Consider the following 22,015-nt stretch of genomic DNA (forward strand, 5'->3'; position numbering starts at 1 on the left):
TATGATTTTTATTTCTTCGTTGGAGTTGCTGCAGTATAATGCTTGGGGACAATTCCCTCAAAACGGTAAGTGTTAAAACACCTGATTTGTTTTATGTTCAGAGAAGTCCCTCAGCAGTTGTCAAGCCTGTCACATGGAACATCTGTGTTCTCTATTTTGGATTAATCCAATGGTAGTCTTAACCCATAAACAAAGAATTTTTATCGACCAATTTGGTTTTGAGCATTCATTTTCATTGTTCAATATTAACATGTGTATATATGTGTGTGTTTGTGTTTTTTTTTGGCTGTAAAGTTAGATAGTTGATTCAAAGAGTGATGGTTTCATGCATTGCTCTCATATATGCATGTGTGAAACTTGGTACAAAGTCTTTGATGCAGTATATTAAGTCTCATCCCATATTTCCAACTGATTCAAAGCGATTTCATACATGCATGGGTTGGACTGGTTTTCTTCAGCACACCATCTCATCACTTAGGATCCCTTAACAATTTCCTTTGTGAGGTTCTGCCTCTTGAAATCAACTTTTCTCCATGTTTTTTTTTTGATTTTCCTATTCTACAGGTTCCTTTCACTTGAATCTCTTGGCACTATTTTCATGCAACTCTCATCCTTCATGCATATTACATATCTTTCAAACTACAGCCAATTCCTCTTTTATTCTGTTTCCTTCTTATCTTCTTTGTACTCCACTCTTCAAATTTACTATTTTCTTTCCAGCTTTCACAAATTCTCTACACCTATTGCTCATATTTCACTGCAGTAGTGTATTTACTTTTCTTTTTTTTTTTTCATTTTTTACAGCTCAATATGAGCACTGATGTGGAAATGTCCAAGGAAGAAAACAGTGAAAAGGATTCTGGTATTGAAGAAGTTTCACCACAACACAAAACACTGTCATTTACTGAAGGTACATTAAATGATTATTGTTTATAAGTTAGGGGAAAAGGCATCAAGCTGGCTGAATTGTTAAATCATTAGAAGAAATACCTTGCAGTATTTCTTCCTCCTCAGAGTTCATTCTGAGTTCAAATCTCACCAAAGCACATTTTGCCTTTTATCCTAAAGTCAGAAGCAAAAAAAAAAAAATTCCCAGTCAAATGCTTGTTGTGGTGAGTGGGAGTAATGATGTTGGCTAAACCCTTCCCTCAAAATTGTGGTCATAGAGCAAATTTGATAGAGTTGTGGGAAATCTATTCAGTGGTATTTGTAATGCAGGAGACTAGAGGATCATATTATTAACTCTACTCCAGTGTTTCTCAAAGGGATTGGGGTCTCTGAAGATTGAAAAGTGGGATTGGACAGATACCCATGCTTAATAAAGTTATCATACTCTGAGTTTTAACCCTAGCCATGCATTATCTTGTTGCTTTGAGATTTCAATAATGTGATTGTTTATTTTTAGAATGATATTGTCGGGTAAGTGTGAGAAGCCAGATATGGCCAGTTTAAATATTAAATATCATTGTGAAAGAGCAAGAATTATATGAATGTAAATTCTATTTTTTTTTCTCATAAAAGAACACAGGGTAGTAGAAAATTATACTGTTTAAGTGTAACCTGGAAGAAATCACCTTCGAGGCATATTACCAAAGATTTGAATAAATTTTTGAAGAAGAATGCCAAAACTGGATGGATGACAATAAAGCATGAGAAATACTGTAACTTTATATTGCCTAAAAAAGTTTTTGACATAAATTTCATGGACACAATTGACATTTTATGTAGGATGTTGAGTAAAAAAACATCATTGTTCAACACAACTCGGAAGTGTTTGAACACGGAGAAAAACGATGACGAAGATTTTACCACATATGCAGGTAGAGTGAACAAGACAGTGTGAGAGATTTAAACTGACTCGTTCAAGTGCCTGATTTTTGCTCAGGGATTTACTGCTGAAAAGGATGCAGAAGTCAGGGCAAAAATTCTCACAAAATTTACATCGCTAGATGATTGAAATCTCATAATCTGTGCTAGAGGTGGCAGGGATTTATCTCCCTGCTAGTTATATAGACAAGAGTACATTTTGCACCAAAAAGCCAATGTGAGAGCTTCTCTCGTGGTAACTATTGCAGTATAGTTTGTTCTAAGAGAACATCCATGTTTAAGTGAGGTTAAATATTACCTCTCAGTATTGAGACTGTCTTTGTTGCTAATATATATACAAACACACATACACACATTTTAAACAAGCTAACTGGCTAATTGCAACACCAGTGCCTGTTCTGGTTCTGTCAATCTCTATATCGCTGGCGAGGAGGTTGATGTCCATCATTAACAATACCAAAGTCGAAAGGATGTGATCTGGTAGTTTTGGAGCTGGGTGTAGTGGGGATTCAACTCCCCGCTAGTGATATAAATGAGAGTGCATTTTGCATCAAAAGCCAATATGTGAGTTTCTCTCATGGTAGCTACTGCAGTATAGTCTGTTCCAACAGAACATCCACATTTAAGCAGGCATAAATATTACCTTGCAGGATTTGTTCCATCCCTTTGTGTTCTGCAGTCATCTTTACCTTACACCTTTCAAAATTCATAGAATAAAGTACTTGTTATATATGGATATTTTCCTTCACTTAAAATTTTAGACCTTGTCATCGTCATTGTCGTTTAGCGTCCACTTTCCATGCTAGCATGGGTTGGATGGTTCAACTTGGGTCTGGGAGGCCAGAAGACTGCACCAGGCCCAGTCTGATCTGGCAATGTTTCTACGGCTGGATGCCCTTCCTAATGCCAAGTGACTTCCTTGTGTCTATAATAGAAATTATTATTATTGTCATAATTTCATGATGCAGTCAAGATGGTGGATGACAGAATTTGTAGAGAGCAGGACAAAACATTTTATGGTTTCTTTTACATATATTCTGAATTCAAATCCAGCCAAGTCATCTCTATATTTTCTCCTCCTGGTGTTGATTTACTAATTTTCCCCTCATCCAAAATGTTGCATCTTATGTCATCATCATTTAACATCTGTTTTCCATGCTGTCATGGGTTAGATAGTTTCATTGGGATTGGTAAGCTGGAGAGCTGCATCAGGGTCCAGTCATCTGTGTTGGCTTGATTTCTACTGCTGGATGCTCTCCCTAACACCAACCACTCAACAGAGTGTAGTGGGTGCTTTTTACATGTCATTGACCATGGTTCACTTAGATTGATGTGTCTTCTCAAGCACCACAGATCACCAGAAATCTTGGTCACTTACCATTACTTCAACAACCAAAGATCATATTTCACCACCTTGTTCCATGTCATCCTGGATCTATTGCTTCCACAGGTTCCCTCCACAATTAGAGATCAGCACAGTCTTAGAAATTTTATTATGTGCAAAGTAATGATTGGTTTGGCAGAGCATCAGACAAAATACCTTGTGACAGTTATGTTCTGAGTTCAAATCCTGCTGAAGTTGATAAAATGAATACCATTTCTGTACTGGGGATTGATTAAGTCAACTGTGCCTTTCCCCAATATATTTGCATTAGAAATCTTCATTGTACAACCGATCTTATTTGTTACATTCAGTGATTGGTCAAGGCATGTCCAAATAAACATTGTACATTTCTTTTGTTTGTAGAGAGTGACAGTGAAGACGACTTCTGTGCCAAGTTTTCTCGGAAACAGGTAAATATTTTAAAAAATTATTTATGGTTCCAGATTCAGTCACATTGTGGCACCTCTGGCACCCCAGGCCAACCAAAGCCTTGTGAGTGGATTTGATAGATGGAAACTAAAAGAAGCCTGGTTTTGTGTATGTGTGTTTGTGTATCTGTTTGTGTCCTTGTGTTTGTTCCCTACCTTCCACTGCTTGACAACTTGTGTTGGCTTGTTTGTCCCTGTAACTTAGCAGTTCAGCAAAAGAGACTGATAGAGTAAGTAAGTACCTGTATTTTAAAAGAAATATAAGTACTGGGGTTGATTTGTTCAACTGAAGCTTTCAAGACAGTGCCCCAGCGTAGTATAGCCTTTACTCTGTGCTTGAAGTAATGATGAATCATTAAATATGCAAGATATATTTATTGGTGTAGGAGATCTTCATACACAATTAAATATTATTTAGAGGAAAATAAAATTCAGACACTGTCCACATGAAGAGACCTCAACTAATATTTTCCTCCTCACAATGTTGACACTGACTTAGCTGTTTCTTTCTTTTGCAGATAACGTCTCTGAATTTTTGAATCTCTAAACATATTGTGGTCTTTTTTTTTTTTTTTTTTTGTTTATATATATCTCTTTTACTCTTTTACTTGTTTCAATCATTTGACTGCGGCCATGCTGGAGCACCACCTTTAGTCGAGCAAATCGACCCCGGAACTTATTCTTTGTAAGCCCAGTACTTATTCTATCGGTCTCTTTTGCCGAACCGCTAAGTGACGGGGGACGTAAACACACCAGCATCAGTTGTCAAGCAATGCTAGGGGGACAAACACATACACACAAACACATACACACACATACATATATATATACGACAGGCTTCTTGCAGTTTCCGTCTACCAAATCCACTCACAAGGCATTGGTTGGCCCGCACGCAGTGGGACTTAACCCGGGACCATGTGGTTGGTTAGCAAGCTACTTACCACACAGCCACTCCTGTGCCTACATATCTATATATTTTTTATTTATGGGTTAAGACTACCATTGGTTTTATGTTCAGAGAAATTCCATCCCACATTTTCTTTTCTCTTTAGACACTGTTCCTAAAACTACAATATCTAATATGTCATTGTGTCCTTCCTTACTGTTATCTGAGTGAGATTTGGTTGGTATTTTTAGCAGATAGGATGACCCATAAGAAGCCCCTTTTGTTCATAAAGACTAGTCACACCCTAACATTGATTTGGTTGGCTCTGTTCTTTCTCTACCAATTTGTGGCCAATGTGCAAAATCATTTTTATAATTTTTATTTTTTCACTTAGACTGCTGTTATTGTTGATGATGATGATGATAGTGATGGTGATGACAATGCTGCTGTTACTGACAATAACAACAATCATAGAAATACTGTTAGAGAACCTGTTCGAAACGTACTTCTTCCAGATATTGAATATGGTAAATATATCTGTGCTATTTTCTAATTCTCATTTTCCTCTTCACTTTCTCTCTGTTCCTCTTTCTGGCTTCATTCTTATCATCATTGTTTAATGTCCATTTTCCATGGCATAGGTTGGACAGTTTGGCAGGAACTGGCCAGTCAGGGAGCTGTCCAAACTGCAATTGTCTGTTGTAGCATGGTTTCTACAGCTGGATGCCCTTCTTAATGCCAATCCCTTCCAATGTGTTGCAGACAATTGTAAATTCCAGGTTGGCAGCACTAATCAGTGATGGGTATAAGTGCAAGATTATTACCATTTCAAACCCCCCTTTTGACTAGTCTCCTGTTGGCTTTTATGGGTTTTTTCTACCAGGAATCTTTCGTAACGCCTCCCCCTATTGGGAGTTTTTCGTTGTTATAATTTTTGATTGTTACACTGTTTTTACACGGTTTTTTACAAACGGACAAAACCCTTTGTAACCTTTCGTCCTGTTTTGTCTCTTTTTGTTATAATTAATTTTTGTCAGCCCTTGGGGCCAATAAAAGAATTAATTATTATTATTATTAAGGTGGTGAGCTGGCACAATCGTTAGCATGCCGAATAAAATGCTTAACAGAATTTCATCCATCTTTATGCTCTGAGCTTGTAGGATTATCCCGTATTTACTTGTGCATCGCAAATGTATCTTTTTAGAACCAGATGAGTATACTCGGTCAAAATTAACTTTTAATTTTAGCATTCAAACGAGTTTATTTGTTTGGTGTTGTTTCATTTTTGAGCAATCATGAATTTACTTGCGTTGTCGTATGCCTGGCAGCACATATTCTGGTGCCATTTCAAAGAATTTATGCTTCTGAGTTTTGAACTTTTACTTCAGTGTATACTCAGAGAAGAGAGGCACTAAAGGAAAGAAGATTCGAAGAGAAAGCAGATACATGTGTGATGTCTGCAAGATAACTTTGTGTGTAACTCCTTGTTTTAAAAATTATCATTCTAAATAAACTCATTTTAAAAAAAAATTTTCCTTTGATTTAAAAGGAATACATCTTATAAAAAAATCAAAGATAGTTAAGTTATATGTATTTTTTCAGTGTCTGAGATAACTCGTTTAAATCAAAATGAATAAAAGTAAATTTTAATTTCTATAATAAAATATAAAGGAAACAAGATTAAAAAGACGTTTTTTTTTTTGTAATTAACACAGTATATATAATTAAAAAAGGAAATAAAAAAAAAATGCTCTGAAATGAAACGTCATGTCAAAATAATTGAAAGGGGTTAAATGCCTTTCATCCTTTTGGGGTCGATAAAATAAAGTACCAGATGGTCACTAGGGACAATCTATTTTCCCTCTCCGCCAAAATTGCTGGCCTTGTGCCAAAATTTGAAGCTGTTATTATTATTGTCGCAAGCTGGTAGAATCTGTAGCATATTAAACAAAATGCTTAGTAGCAGTTTGTTCTGAGTTCAAATTCTTGTGAGATGGACTTGGCCTTTCCTCCTTTTGGGGTTGAAGAAATAAGTACAAGTCGAACACTAGGGCTGGTTAAATAAAGCAACTCCCTTCCCCAAAATTTCAGGCCTTGTTCCTGTTGTAGAAAGGATTATTATTATTTCTTCCATTTTTCTCTCACAGGATCCCTTGAAATATTGGAGAACGAAAACATTGAGACTGATGATGATGATGATGATGATGACGACGATGACAAGAAATTTAATATTATCAAACGGAAAAAGGTCAGATAGCTTGTATGACTTGACTTCTTACATAAGCACAAAGCCACCTGTTTTTAACCCTTTTGTTACCAACTCGGCTGAAACCGGCTCTGACTCTGAGCATAAATGTCTTGTTTTCATAATCTTCCACCAAACCTTAGTAATAATTAATGTTCCTAACACTAGCTGAATGATAACAGTTATTTTACTGACTTCTTTGTTATATTTAAAATAATTGAAAGAAATACAGAGTATCTCAAAATAAATACAGTAACGAAAGGGTTAAGGGAGAAAGATTTTGTTGTTGATTAAGCTGATATCCTCAGCGAATGTCTGCATTTATTTCATTGAGATTTGAGAGTGGATAGACAAAGTTTGTACAATTAGTGTTAAGGGTCCATTTAAAATTTTTTTTATTAAAATTTATCTGCAATAAACTGGTTATACTTCTGTAATGCATGAAATATTAAAGAAACAGGAAGAGAGAGTGAGATAAAGTTGTGGCGAAAGAGTACCACAGGAGTCGCCACCACCCCCTGCCAGAGCCTCGTGGGGCTTTTAGGTGTTTTCACTCAATAAATACACACAACGCCCGGTCTGGGAATTGAAACCATGATCGTCTGACTGCGAGTCTGCTGCCTTGACCACCGGGCCATTATGCCTCCACTAAAAGAATAAAAGAATCCCAAATAATATTTAATTATAAAAATATAATATGGTTTTTTTTTAAACAGTGAATGGCTAGGAGGGTCCATCCAGATAAAATAGGGAACAAAGGGGTCCATATGCAAAAAATGGTTGGGGAACACTGCCATAAAGACATCCAAGTTTGATGTTCTAATACTTTGCTTCAGACTCTATTATCCTGTATATCATTATTATCATAGATTAAGCAGTTGCTCTTCCATACTGAGACATGGTTGGATGATTTTTATCATTCAGCTTCTAAGGTATCCTCATATGATAGACCATCTTGTATTGCCCTGTCTTGCTGCTTTGATCCTGTGTCTATATGGAGCATTTTATGAAACTGGTGAAGTATATACATCAGTTGGTTTCTAAATATATATATATAGGCGTAGGAGTAGCTTGCTTACCAACTACATAGTTCTGGGTTCAGTCCCACTGTGTGACAATTTGGGCAAGTGTTTTCCACTATAGCCTTGGGCCAACCAAAGCCTTGTGAGTGGATTTGGTAGACAGAAACTGAAAGAAGCCTGTTGTGTATATATATATATATATATATATATATATATGTATACATACATGTATATATTTATATATGTTTGTGTGTCCACAACATCACTTGACAACTGACGCTGGTGGTTTACGTCCCTGTAACTTAGTGCTTCGGCAAAAGTGACCAATAGAATAAGTACTAGGCTTACAAAGAATAAGTCCTGTGGTTGATTTGCTCGACTAAAGGCAGTGCTCCAGCATGGCTGCAGTCAAATGACTGAAACAAATAAAAGAATATATTTGAAGGTGTGGTGCATAGCTGTGCAGTTAAGTTACACATTCCTTGTCAGCTCTCATCCAAAAGAACCTTAACAATTTCACAACTTCAAGAATAATATGTTCACTTTTGGTGGCGTCAGCAGTAAGATGCTGCTGGGAATATTGAATGAACATTGGGGACAGTGACAAAATCAAACATGACTCAAATAAGAATATACAAACAAAATAAATAAATATACAATATACAAACAAAATAAAACCATGTGGCTCTGCACACAAACACACACACAATATACAATGCACAAATACTATACACACACACACATGGATGTGTATACAAACATGGTTTGCTATGTTCTCTGCTTTCCACCCTTGAAAGAAAGACAAAATTGCCTTTGGTAGGATTTGAACTCAGAATGTAGAGGGTTGGTGTGATTACTCTGCAAGGCTATCTCTTAAACACTAATGATTCTGCCAATCGGCTGCTGTGTGTGTGTGTGTGTGTGTGTGTACACAATATATTATATAATATAGTAAACAATATTTTCAGAACTAAAAAAATAGTCTTTTCAATATTTAATTTCATTTCTAAGGATTCACTGCTATTCTCTTTCATTAATAAAACTGTCCTCATTTATAGCGACATTGGTTCACTAATTACTATTTTATACCATCACATGAAATATACATCTTAAATTTTTCTTAAGCCTCAATGTTAAAAAAGCACACATAACACACACATTTTCACTTCATAGTTACTCTTGAACAAAACATTTCCCTGTTTGCTGTTATTTCCGTCTTATATTATGAATTATTTTACCATCTTATAGGCAAATAGCATGGTTGTGTGGTTAGAAGCTTGCTTCTTAACCACATGGTTCTGGGTTAAGTTCCACTGCATGGTACCTTGGGTAGGTGTCTTCTATTATAGCCTTGGGGTAGCCAAGGTCTTGTGAGTGGATTTGGTTGATGAAAACTGAACGAAGCCTGTCATATACATACATGTATGTGTGTCTTTGTGTCAATATTTATCCCCCACCACTGCTTGACAACTGGTGTTGGTGTGTTTATGTCCCCATAACATAGCAGTTTAGCAAAAGAGATTGATAGAATATGCACCCAGCTTTGAAAAAAAAAAAGTATTGGGGTCAATTCATTCTACTAAAAATTCTTCATGGCAGTTCCCCAACATGGCCATAGTCTAATGACTGAAACAAGTAAAAGTTTAAAAGATAGAAGTTCTTTCCTCTGACACTATTTGTCTTTCTTACTACCTGTAATGTATTCTCTTGACCTCCTTCCTTTATTTACGATATTATCCATCTCCACTCACTACTATTACTACTAATGCTCATACATCTACTACACCAAGCACACATAAATGTATGCATATAAGGAGGCCAAAATATTGGCTTTAAATTTTGGCACAGGGATATCAATTTCAAGGGAGGCGCAAAGCCAATTGCACTGAGCCAAGTACTCAACTGGTACTTATTTTATTGATTCCAAAAGAATAAGTCTACCTTGAAGGAATTTGAACTCAGAATGTAAAGATGGATGAGATGCTGCTAAGCATTCTGCCAGCTTGCCATCTTATATCTGACTCAATATTGGTTACAAATTTTGGCACAAGGCCAGCAATTCTGGGGAAGGGTGTAAGCCGATTACATCAATCCCAGTGCTCAAATGGTACATATTGACTCCAAAAGGTATGAAAGGGAAAGTCGACCTCGGTAGAATTTGAACTCACAATGTAATAGCAGATGAAATGCTGCCAAGCATTTTCCCTGGCATGCAAATGATTCTGCCAGCTTGCCGCTTTTATTACTACTACCAGCCATAAATGTACATTGATATCTTTACACCATCATTTCCAATCGTAATTCACTTGATCTCTATTTTTCAAGACATCATCACAGAAAAAAGCCAAGGACAGTTTCCATGACAATGGTGAGTTGATTATGTTAACCTTGTTGTTGTTAAATGCAATTCTTACTTTTTTCTTTTAATAATGGTTTAGTTGTTTGGTGTTCCAATGGCTTTTACAGGCCTTCCACATATAACCTGTCAGATATATGCAACAGATGTTCTCCTTGGTCATATCAAAAGCATGGTCGTGAATAATGGAAATTTCAGTGAATAGGGTTCTGGAGAGAAAGGGCTAGGCAGAGTAGTTAATAAGGGCAAGGTGGGATGGAGCGGGAGGAGGAATGCAGCAAGTTGGTTAGGTCTGAATGGAGGTAACAACCTATAAGCCTTCTTTGACAATCTGTGGCAACTTTAGTTGTGGTAGAATTGACCTCATGGGGAGACAGCATATCTATGGGCCAAAGTATGGAGTGTGTTGTATAGCTTCAGTTACATGTTTGTTGTTGTAATAAGCTAGTTTCAAGAGTCTTAGAAATGTTAAGGTTTTTTAAGCTAGTGGAATTTTGGTTTAAGCATCCCATATGACCCCTTATAATCTTTTTATTTTTTGGAATTTTCAGAAAATTTTTGTGAATTTGTGTTCTACACACAGGAATTCATATGATTATTAAAAAAATATTTTTTTAAGCTCACCTCACCCCACATAAATCTTTCCACTCTTTTTTTTGAATTTTGTTTTGAAATCAGTTTAAAATACGGGATTTGATTAAATCTCAGCAATGGACCATTAAATGTGTTTATGAGGAGAAAGATACTGCAAAACATATGGGCCAGAGTGGCAAAGAAAGAAGGAAGGTACCAGGTGGTTGTGAGATGTGCTAAAAATATCAGCTAAATCACCCACAAATCACACAAAAAATATTTTATTTTGTATAATCATTTTAATTGCAAAGATTTTCTGAAAATTCCCAAAAATCAAAAAGTTGAAGGGCTAAATGGGGTACTCAAACCAAATTCTACCTTTATGCCTTTAAATCTACTCTTGTAAATTATCTTGTATGAGAGTATAGATGGTGAAGACAAGCAGTTACCAAATTAGAGCAAACAATGAACAAAGCAAGTGGCATCATCATTTTAGTATCCACAACCATTCTTGCATGAACCAAACAGAATTTGCTGAAGCTGGATGCCCTTCCTGTTGCCAACCCACCTCTTTCCAGGCGAGCTATGTTTTTGCTCAATATTGAAAATAAAAAACATTGACAATCATTTGCAATTATCAAATGATGTTAAGAAGACAAGGAAAGACACACACACACACACATGCATGCTTCTTTTAGTTTCTATCCACAAATCCACTCAAATGGCTTTGAATAGCCTATGGTAGAAGATACTTGCTGAAAGTGCCTCATACTGGGATGAACCCCAGAACCATGTTACAAGCAGAATTGTGAATATGTTTTTATGTAAACAGATATTTAGCCTTGCTGTGAAGAAAAGGAGATTACACACACCAATTCAAGTTTGTCCAGATTGGTGTATTCTATGAATAACTTTATACTGTTAGTCTCTGTGGGACCAAATTATTATTGATTTCTGGTGATAATGCTTTGTCAGAAACTGAAACTGTTCTAATCAACCTCTTCTTTTGACCACTAAGAAAGAGTCCTTTCCCCACTGCTCTGTTGGTGAATCTAAGTCGTTACCTTTCCACTGAGACTAAATATATGTTTACTAAAAAGGCATGCTTGTAAACTTATTTTGCACTTCTTCCATGCCACCATAGATGAGTGTTAAATGATGATATATATATATATATATATATATATATATATATACACACACACACACTTTAGTTGAGCAAATTGACCCCAGGACTTATTCTTTGTAAGCCTAGTACTTATTCTATCGGTCTCTTTTGTCAAACCGCTAAGTTACGGGGTCATAAACACCAGCGATGTTGTGTGTGACAAACACAGGGATACAAACACACACACACACATATATATATGATGGGCTTCTTTCAGTTTCCGTCCACCAAATCCACTCACAAGGCTTTGGTCAGCCCGAGGCTATAGTAGAAGACACTTGCCCAAGGGTGCCGTGCAGTGGGACTGAACCTGGAACCATGTGGTTTGTAAGCAAGCTACTTACCACACAGCCACTCCTATGCCTATATATATATATATATATATATATATAATATATATATATACATATATATTGGTGGAGGTGTAGCTATGTGGTGAGAAGCTTTTTTACCTACCACATGGTTGTATATATTTATGTATATATATATATAATAATATAATAATGAAATTATTGTATACAGTGCTCAGGTGCACCACAACTTGTCAGAAAGTGCATATAAAGTACATGCAGTAATGTAGAAATGTCTGGAAAGTGAACATGCTTGTGTGTGTATGGAGGGGAGAAAATCAAGTGTAGTGTTTATATATAACTCTGTGTCTGTGTTTGACCCCCATCACCACTTGACAACTGGTGTTGGTGTGTTTATATCCCTGTAACCTAGCAGCTTGGAAAAAGAGACCGATAAAATAAGTACTAGGCATAAAAAAAAAAAGTCTTGAGATTGATTTGTTCAACTAAGACCCTTCAAAACAGTGCTCTAGTATGGCCACAGTCAGGTGACTAAAAACAAAATAATAAAAAAATACATGTATAATGATTGATTGCTATTTATAATATTGTCTGCCCTCTTGTTATGTTGCACTTGGATGTGTGGGAGGTTTGAAAGGTGAGCATGGTATCTCAGTAGGATTTAAGCTAATTATTTCATAGCTCACTGTAGAACTATCTCACATTTTCTCTTGCTCTCTTTTCTCTCTCCATGACATTCACTATTAAATTCTCTTCCACTCAAATGCACTGATGTATTTTGTTTGATAGAATCTTTGTTATATTATCTTGCAGTGTTTAGTAACAGCCATGAAAAGAACAGTGATAGTAGTGGTGATGAAATAGGACAGAAGGAGGATAGTGATATGGGCAGCGACAGCAATGGAGATGATGATGATGAAGGTTTCAGTGCAATTAAGCTAACAGCAAAACTGAAGGCTAAACTGAAAAAGGTATCTTTTTCTTTTCTTTTCTTTTTTTTCTTTTTACCCTATCATTATTCTTTTCTACTTTAGGCACATGGCCCGAAATTTTTGGGAAGGGGCAAGTCAATTAGATTGACTCCAGTACACAACTGGTACTTAATTTATTGACCCTGAGAGGGTGAAAGTCAAAGTCGGCCTTGGCAGAATTTGAACTCAGAACACCGCTAAGCGTGCCAATGTTTCTCCCAACTCGCTGCCTTTTTTTATCCTGTCATTATTGCTACTGATGTTGTTTTGGTTATATCTGTCATCATTTGTCATTTAAAACAAATTTTGCTTGCATTTACATTAGCACTGTTGTTTTAGTGAAAGCTGGGTCTTTGTGTTTTTCTTGGAAAATAACATCTATTAACAATAATAAATCTCTCTTGCATATATTGATCGGGCATAGAAAGTGTGTCAATAGCCAGCTGGAGGAGGTGTCCTCTTGGGGCTACAAGCTACAGTAGCATCCACCCTCAGGGGTTAGCCATATTTAAGTGGCAAATATACTTCACAACATCTATTAACATTTACTTGGAAACATCTATAACATTTTCTTGGAAAATAACATCTATTAATTCCTCCTTCAATAATTGTAAGTTAATGGTAGTACAGAAAACGTGGGCAGGGAAACAATTCCAGAGATTAGTGTTCTGGAGATAAGGGTTTGACATAGTAATTAATGGGTGGGAAGGGCTGGTCACTTTCAGTGATAGTTGGAGGAGGAGGGTTGAGCAAATTGGAGTGGCACAATATAAATCCACTTCAGTGACTCTATTTGGTCTCTGATAAATTTAAAAGTCTTAACCCTTTCGTTACCAACCCGACTGAAAGCGGCTCTGGCTCTGTGGTACAAATGTCTTGTTTTCATAAGTTTTTAATTAAAATCTTCCACCAGACCTTTGTCACAATTTATGTTCCTAACACCAGCTTAATGATAACTAAGTTATTTTACTAAATTCTTTGTTATATTTAAAATTAATCGAAAGAAACACAGAGCATCTCAAAATAAATACGGTAACAAAAGGGTTAAACATGTCGACTTAAAAATTCCTTAAATGTTTGGTTCTGTACCTCAGTACTCTTTTTGTTTTCTTTTAACCCCTTTACACTCTTTTCTGTATGCTGTTGCCCATATTACTATAAAACATTAACCAGTGCTTACTTGCATTTTACAGGGTGCTACCAAACAACCACGGAAAGAAAGAGCCTCAAAGACTAAGGCAAAGAATGATCTACTTGAGCTTCATAGTGAGACACAGCGCCTCATTAGAGGTAGGTATTCTATTCGTCAACGGTGTTGTATGGTTGGGGCTGGATAACTAGCTGTTTTAGGCTGATTGGTGTTTTTGTATGTATGATGGGGAGGATGTGTTGCTGGATACTCTCTTTTACTCTTTTACTTGTTTCAGTCATTTGACTGTGGCCATGCTGGAGCACCGCCTTTAGTCAAGTAAATTGACCCCAGGACTTATTCTTTGTAAGCCTAGTACTTATTCTATCGGTCTCTTTTGCCAAACTGCTAAGTTACAGGGATGTAAACACCAGCATCGGCACACAGCCACTCCTATACATATTTTCTATTTTGGGGCTGGTTTGTGTGTGAGGGTGTTTCAAGTAATTGTTTATCCTCACCTTGTTATGGTCAGAGTAAACTTATGTCAAAGTCATTTCTGTTGTGACCATCCTGTGTTGTTTTTGCAAACATATCTATGGTTACATTATCAGATGTATCCGTATATCTTGCAGTTGAAAGAAGAAGATTTGGCCACTATTTGTTGCTGGTTGCGCAACCATATAGAGGATCCTACATTGGCTTGTTTGTATGTCAGCAACTTCTGGTGATTTCCACAGCAGAATCAGGGCTGTAGGTGATCAAGTTGCTGTCGCTCTGCAGCTATTTAATCTTGGGCACAAATAATTAAACTCGGCGCTAACATTGGCTTACAATAATAAGTTGCCTATTTACATGATAAATAAACAGAGAGGTTGGAAAGTTGAGAACTTTAACCACAAATGGGTTTGGTGCCAGGGTGTGAACAGCTATGTCCCTTCTTCCAACTTCCTATCAGAAGCAGTTTCTAAGTGGTTGCTTGACTTGCTAAACATCATCATCATCATTTAACGTCCATTGTTCTTGCTGGCATGGGTTGGACAGTTTGACCAGAGCTGGCAATGGGCTGGGGGAGGGAGGGCTGTACCATACTCCAGTCTGATTTGGCATGGTTTTTTACAGATGGTTGCCCTTCCTAATGTTAACCACTTTACAGAGTGTGCTGAGTGCTTTTACATGGCACCATTTGGGTGCTTTTATGTGGCACCATTGCGAGTACTTTACACCACTAGTGAGACTAGTCTTAACACTTCTGCAGAGTACGGGTCTTCTTGAGTACAGCAAGGTGTCAGCTATCTCGGTCCTTTGTCGCAAACATAGTAACCAAATCTCCTTTAGTGTCTTAAAAACAACTGGTTATATTAGTTATTTTCAACCGGATGAGATGGCCATAGCTGTAACACCTTTGCTTATATGTGGACCTGCTCAATCAGGGCTAATTTCTTATTTCTTTATTGCCTACAAGGGGCTAAACATAGAGGGGACAAACAAAGACACACAAAGGGATTAAGTCGATTACATCGACACCAGTACGTAACTGGTACTTAATTTATCGACCCTGAAAGGATGAAAGGCAAAGTCGACCTCGGCGGAATTTGAACTCTGAACATAACAGCAGACGAAATATCGCTAAACATTTCGCCTGGCATGCTAATGTTTCTGCCAGCTTGCCTCAATCAGGGCTGATTTTTGGTTAAGCAACATCCAGCTCCTAGCAGTCTTTATGCTTTTTTTTTTTCTCTGTTGTGCTGTAAATGTGTAGTGGTATGCTTTACTGTGGGTTGACCCTAGCGAACTATACTGAATGTTGGCTCTCAGTGCTGTACTGTGGTATGGACATAGACTTAGGATACATTTTTTTTTTATTCTTCAGAATATATTTTTTGTCTTTTATTCTTTTATTTGTTTCAGTCATTAGACTATCGCCATGCTCGGGTATTGCCTTGAAGCGCTTTTAGTGAAACAAATTGACCCCAATACCAAACATGTTAGATCAGTGGTTCTCAACGAGGGTCCCTAAGGGTCCATATAAGATTTTTTGGGGTCCACACAACAAAATAGTAAACTGGGGATCCACAACAGTATTTTAAGGGCCCCTGCAAAAAATTGCTTTAGATGTATGTGTTATGTATTGCAAGAAACAGTTTGGTTTCTGTCTGTAACCTACATAAGTTAATGTGTGAAAAACAAAATAGGAATTTTGAATAAAACTAGTTTTTAAACCTCAAATGGTTTTGGGGGTCCAACAGAATAGAATAGTAATCAAAGGGGTCCATAGTTAAAAAATGGTTGAGAACCCCTGTGGCAGGTTCACATAAAAAGCACTGAATTTGGCTGTATTTCTTTGTTACTGTGTGTGTATGAAAGGTGTTGCACCCATGAAAACAAAAAGATACTGAATTGGCGAGGGAATAATTTAGATGCAGGCAAAGTCGTAGAGATGTAGTTGAGAAGCTTTATTTGCAACTGTGTGGTTTGAAGTTCACTCTCACTGCATGACATCTTGGGCAGGTATCTGTAGCTGTGGGTCAACCAAAGCCTAATGAATGAATTTAGTAGAAGTGAAGACCTGTTGAGGCAAGTGAAAATCAAAATCAAATCAAAACAAATCAAAATAGATGAACATCAATGGAATTTGTATCTTTGTGGTACCAGTGTCGGTGGCATACAAGAAAACCATCCGAACGTGGCCGTAGCCAGTACCGCATCGACTGGCCTCCGTGCTGTGGGCACGTAACAAACACCATCCGATCGTGGCCGTTCGCCAGCCTCATCTGGCACCTGTGTCGGTGGCACATAAAAACACCATCCGAGCGTGGCCGTCTGCCAGCCTCGTCTGGCACCTGTGTCGGTGGCACATAAAAAAAAAACACCATCCGAGTGTGGCCGTTCGCCAGCCTCGTCTGGCACCTGTGTCGGTGGCACATAAAATCACCCACTACACTCTCGGAGTGGTTGGCGTTAGGAAGGGCATCCAGCTGTAGAAACACTGCCAGATCTGACTGGCCTGGTGCAGCCTTCGGGCTCCCCAGACCCCAGTTGAACCGTCCAACCCATGCTAGCATGGAAAGTGGACGTTAAATGATGATGATGAATCTGTGTGGATGATCATTGTGTGTGTGTGTTCCCCATTCCTGTGTTTAACAACAGCTGTTGGTTTAGTTATGTAGCAACAACTAAATTGTTAGACTAAAATGAAAAAAAGAATTAAAAAAAGGACTCTTTGAATAAGTACCAGACTTAAAGTAAGAAATGGAGTTCATTTGTTCAACTAAACCTCTCTAAGTTGTATCCCAGCATGGCCACAGTCCAATGACTGAAACAAGTAAAAGGATAAAATACACACACTTGTTTTCTGATCCAATAAAGCCAGAATGAAAATGGTTTTAACCATTTAAAGAATATAGACTAATACACAATCTCTGTCTCTCTGCTCCTTCCCCCTCCTCTTTTCTCTCTCTATCCCCTCCTCCCTTTCCTTCCACCTGCTCTCTTTTCTCTCTCCACCCTCCCCTTCTTGCTCCCTCTTCTTTTTTCTCTTCCTCCCCCTTCTCTTTCCCTCTGGTTTTCGCTCTCCCTTCCCATCTTTCTCATACACATGGCTCCACACAATACCTAAATTATATACTGTTATATCCCATTTTAGAATCGAATGTCAACCTTCCATACCATCAGCCAGTTTCAAAGTCCCTCAATGTCTTTCTGAATCGAGCTGCCCGCAAACAGCAACAGTACCGGGCTTTGCATTCATGTGCAGCTAATGAGAAACTGTAAGTAAACAACTATTAATATGTCTCTACAAGATATTTATCCCAGATATTTTTTATCTCTTATTTTATTTTTAAAATGTTGAAACAAGAGCTAAGGACTGATCTGTAAAAAGCATTATTATTTATTAAAAAATAACTATTATTTCTAGCATAGAGGTGGCGAATTGGCAGAGTCATTATCATGCCAGATAAAATGAAAATGCTTAGTGGTACTTCTGGCTTTATTGTTCTGAGTTCAAACTTTACTCAGCTCATCTTTGCCTTTCATTCTTTCAAGGTCAATAAAGTGAGTACCATACCAATCGAACACTAGAGTTGATGTAATCAACTAGCCCCCACCGAAAATTTAAGCTTTGTGCCTCTTGTAGAAAGAATTATTATTTTTAGTGTCCTTATCCTTACTTTAAATTGTTATGCTATATTGTAAAGCTTTCCTTAGTTTGTTTAATCTTGTCTCGGGAAGGATAGATAATATCTGAGTAAGTAACTGCATCTGAAGATAATTCCTGTAGCAAAATTATTTGAGATTGTTAATTTAAATGTTGGAATGAAGACACATCAAGCTAAGTGAAATCATGGTCATGGCCAGTGCTGATGACATGTGAAAGGCACCCATGCCAGTAGCATGTAAATGGCCCTTGTGCTAGTGACATATAAACAGCCCCCATGCAGTGACCTGTAAAAGGTCCTCGTGCCAGTGACACAAAAGGCTCCTGTGCTGTTGGCATGTAAAAAGCCTTCATACTGGTGACATGCAAAAGGCACCCAATACACTCTGTGGAGTGGTTGGCATTAGGAAGACCAGCTAGCCATAGAAACCAAGCCAAAACAAATGAGCTTTGTACTGCTCTCTAGCTTATGAGCTCCTATTAAATCATCTTAAACATGCTAGCATGAAAAACAGATGCCAAATGATAATGATGATATACAAACTCACAAGTTTGGGTAGACTCTCACTGGATAAGAAATATTTTTCTGATGCTTTAACAATTCTGCCAGTTTGAATTTCTTATATTAGCACAAGTTTGCACATTTTAAATGTAGGGAATGTGAGCAGTTGATAAATTATAATTAGTTGACTTGATACTCCATCTAGTATTGCTTGCTGTGCGTAATGTAAAGTAAAAGGGCAACATTGTAATGTTGTCTGTATTGGATGATGTCATCTGTATATAGTTTAATTGAAGGTAATGACATGTCATACATAGACGGATTTCAAAAGTATGGATGATATGATAAGACAGATTCTTGTACAGCCCCCTCCTTTCTAATATCCATAGATCATAAAAGTTGTTATGGAATGATCTGTAAGCTTGTTTTTAAAGACAGCTGGCTACTCCATACATTCTTATATTTTTTAAGGATTTGAAGAAATTTTATTCCGATTAAATAGCAATTATGTTTTAGGTACTAAAGTAATAAAGTTCCTATATTAAATATGGGTATGAAATACAATATATATATGCAAAATGAGACTTTCAGACGAATATTTAAGTATAAATATATATTTCTATATTAATATAAGAAACTTTCATAAACAACAGAGAAAATTAAAGAAGTAAGATGTTATAAGTTCATCATAATGTTGGTAGATGTAGTCATCATCATGATCGTTTAACATCTGCTTTCCATGCTAGCATGGGTTGGACGATTTGATTGAGGACTGGCGAACCAGATGGCTACACCAGGCTCCTAACGCCAACCACTCCAAGAGTGTAGTGGGTGCTTTTACGTACCACCGGCATGAGGACCAATCAAGCGGTACTGGCAACGGCCATGCTCAAATGGTGTTTTTTACTTGCCACCTGTAGGTATACATATGTGTTTTGTATTTATTCATCCTGCATGACAACTGGTGTTTTGACATGTGTTAGCTGTAAATGAACACCACCATCCTACAAATAGTGTCATTCCACTGGGAAAATGTTAGCCATAGAAAATCTACCTCAGGGCAAATTCCATCTGGTCCTTGCAAGCATGAAAAAAATGAACTTAAAAACAATGTTGATGCTAACAATAGTGAAACTGATGCTAATCTTTTTGTTTTGTTAACTTTTTCTCTCTTATCTGTGTTTGACAGGAAAGTAAAGTTTGTCCAAGACACTATTGAGAATGACTCAGTTATGTTCAAATCTGTCTCCTATGCTGAAAACATTGACTCGTTATTGAAAGAAACTGAATCAGTTGATGATAGCAATGAGGCCAGTGAACAGTCTAAGACAACAGATGGTAGTGTGTCTTGTCAGGGAGTTTCTTCCTTATCTTTTACTGGCATCAAAGACTTGGAGCCTTCAGTGAACAATAAACAGGGTGAAAAATCTATAGATTGTGATGATGGTGATGAACTGGATGAGTTACCAAGTCTTTTTGTCAGGGCCAAAAATCTGTTATCGAAAAATACAGAAGACGACTCTAACCACCTCCCTGATATTCCTGTTGATTCAGAAAACATTTCATTCGACCATAGCCAGACATTGGTAGATAAGGTTGTTGAAGAAGAAGAAGAATGTAATAACAATAATGGAGATGGCATTGATGATGGTTGTAAAGATAGTAATGTTAATAGAGAGCAGATTGCATCAAGTAGTAAACCAATGGACAGTAGCACTAATAACAATTCTGGCTGGGTTGTGGACAGTAATGGTATGATGCAAACTGATGACTCTTTCATGGATGAATTGCTGTGTTCAGATCTTAACAGTCAGGCCCAGACAGCATACACCCCATCACTTCAAATACAGACTCAAGCGCCACTTTCTGCTGAGCTAGTTGCAACAACAACAACAACACCACTACCACCAACAGCAGCAGCAGCAGTAGTAACAACAAAAAGCCAGGCAACAGAATCATCATTAGATACAGAGATTGTTCCGAGTAGGAGAGAGACCAGCCAAAAGTCAATGAAAAGGTGCCTGCCTTTAGAATTGCTTGACCCTGATGTTTGCAGCTTCACTCCAAAGCTGAGTGGTAGTTTGACCCAAGCTATCAATTTGGATGATGAGGATGAAGTTGAACAACCTCATGGTACTGATCTACTCATGCAGAGATTATTAAAGAGCACCAATGTCAATAAGGGGCGGAAACAAAACACAGAAGTTAATATCAGGTAAATTATTTTTGTTTTTATTGCTTATTTTACTGATGTTGCTATTGTTGATGAGGTACCCTTGCTATTCTTGCAACCACTACCACCCACTTCGTTTTTATTATTCTGAGAGCTTTTCATTGCATTTAACTGGCACTCTGTCAGTTATGACATTGATTGTTTCAGTTGATCTGATCAATGGGACAGCCTGCTCTCATGAAATTAGCATGCAAGTTGCTTGGTACCCCACAGACACATGTACCCCTAACATAGTTTTCAGTAAAGTTTCAGCTTGTCACAGAATCTAACAAAACTGGCCCTTTAAACTACAGGTATGTACTACACGTTTTTGCTGGCTCAGTAGACTTGGGCAATGTGGAATAAAGTGTTTTGCTCAAGGACACAACTTACCACTAGGTATTGAACTCATAAACTTAGAATCATGCGACAAATACTTTAACCCCTAAGCCATGTACCTTATTGTATTTACTGACAACATCACTACTACCTCTCGTTCCTTCACTCACCAATAGGCTGTATATTCTCTCACCTTTTTCTGTTGTTGCTGTGTCTCACTTTACACAAAGCACGTACTGAACACTTTTCAATCCTAGTCATATAACTGAAATTTTTGTGGTTAGCCTTCTGGGTACCTTGACTGTCATCTCCAGTTTGCTCTAAACTCTTTATATCTGCTCACTAAGCCCTTTACTTTTGATTTCCTCCCCCATCATCTTTCACCATGTTTCTCTTTGTCTCCCTCTACGTCTTCCTCTACTTCCTTTTTCATTTATTTCCCTCATTCCTTTTACCCTGCCACATTCACCCTTCGTCAGTGAATGAGCTATCTACTTCATCCC

The 22,015-nt window shown here is 37.4% G+C and overlaps 1 protein-coding gene across 1 annotated transcript in view; it reads left to right on the top strand.

The window, feature by feature from the left end:
- LOC115217680 (claspin-like) overlaps window positions 1-22,015 on the top strand; it is a 74,787-nt gene that overhangs the window by 2,245 nt on the left and 50,527 nt on the right. Inside the window, exons 2-10 of the mRNA XM_029787431.2 lie at window positions 805-910; window positions 3,575-3,621; window positions 4,920-5,052; window positions 6,673-6,773; window positions 10,118-10,160; window positions 13,014-13,171; window positions 14,365-14,461; window positions 17,947-18,070; window positions 20,151-21,176. Coding sequence (XP_029643291.1) covers window positions 805-910; window positions 3,575-3,621; window positions 4,920-5,052; window positions 6,673-6,773; window positions 10,118-10,160; window positions 13,014-13,171; window positions 14,365-14,461; window positions 17,947-18,070; window positions 20,151-21,176 — 1,835 coding nt within the window. The remainder of the gene's footprint in view (window positions 1-804; window positions 911-3,574; window positions 3,622-4,919; window positions 5,053-6,672; window positions 6,774-10,117; window positions 10,161-13,013; window positions 13,172-14,364; window positions 14,462-17,946; window positions 18,071-20,150; window positions 21,177-22,015) is intronic.

Source organism: Octopus sinensis, linkage group LG11 (assembly GCF_006345805.1).
Source record: "Octopus sinensis linkage group LG11, ASM634580v1, whole genome shotgun sequence".
NCBI classification, from domain to species: Eukaryota; Metazoa; Mollusca; class Cephalopoda; order Octopoda; family Octopodidae; genus Octopus; species Octopus sinensis.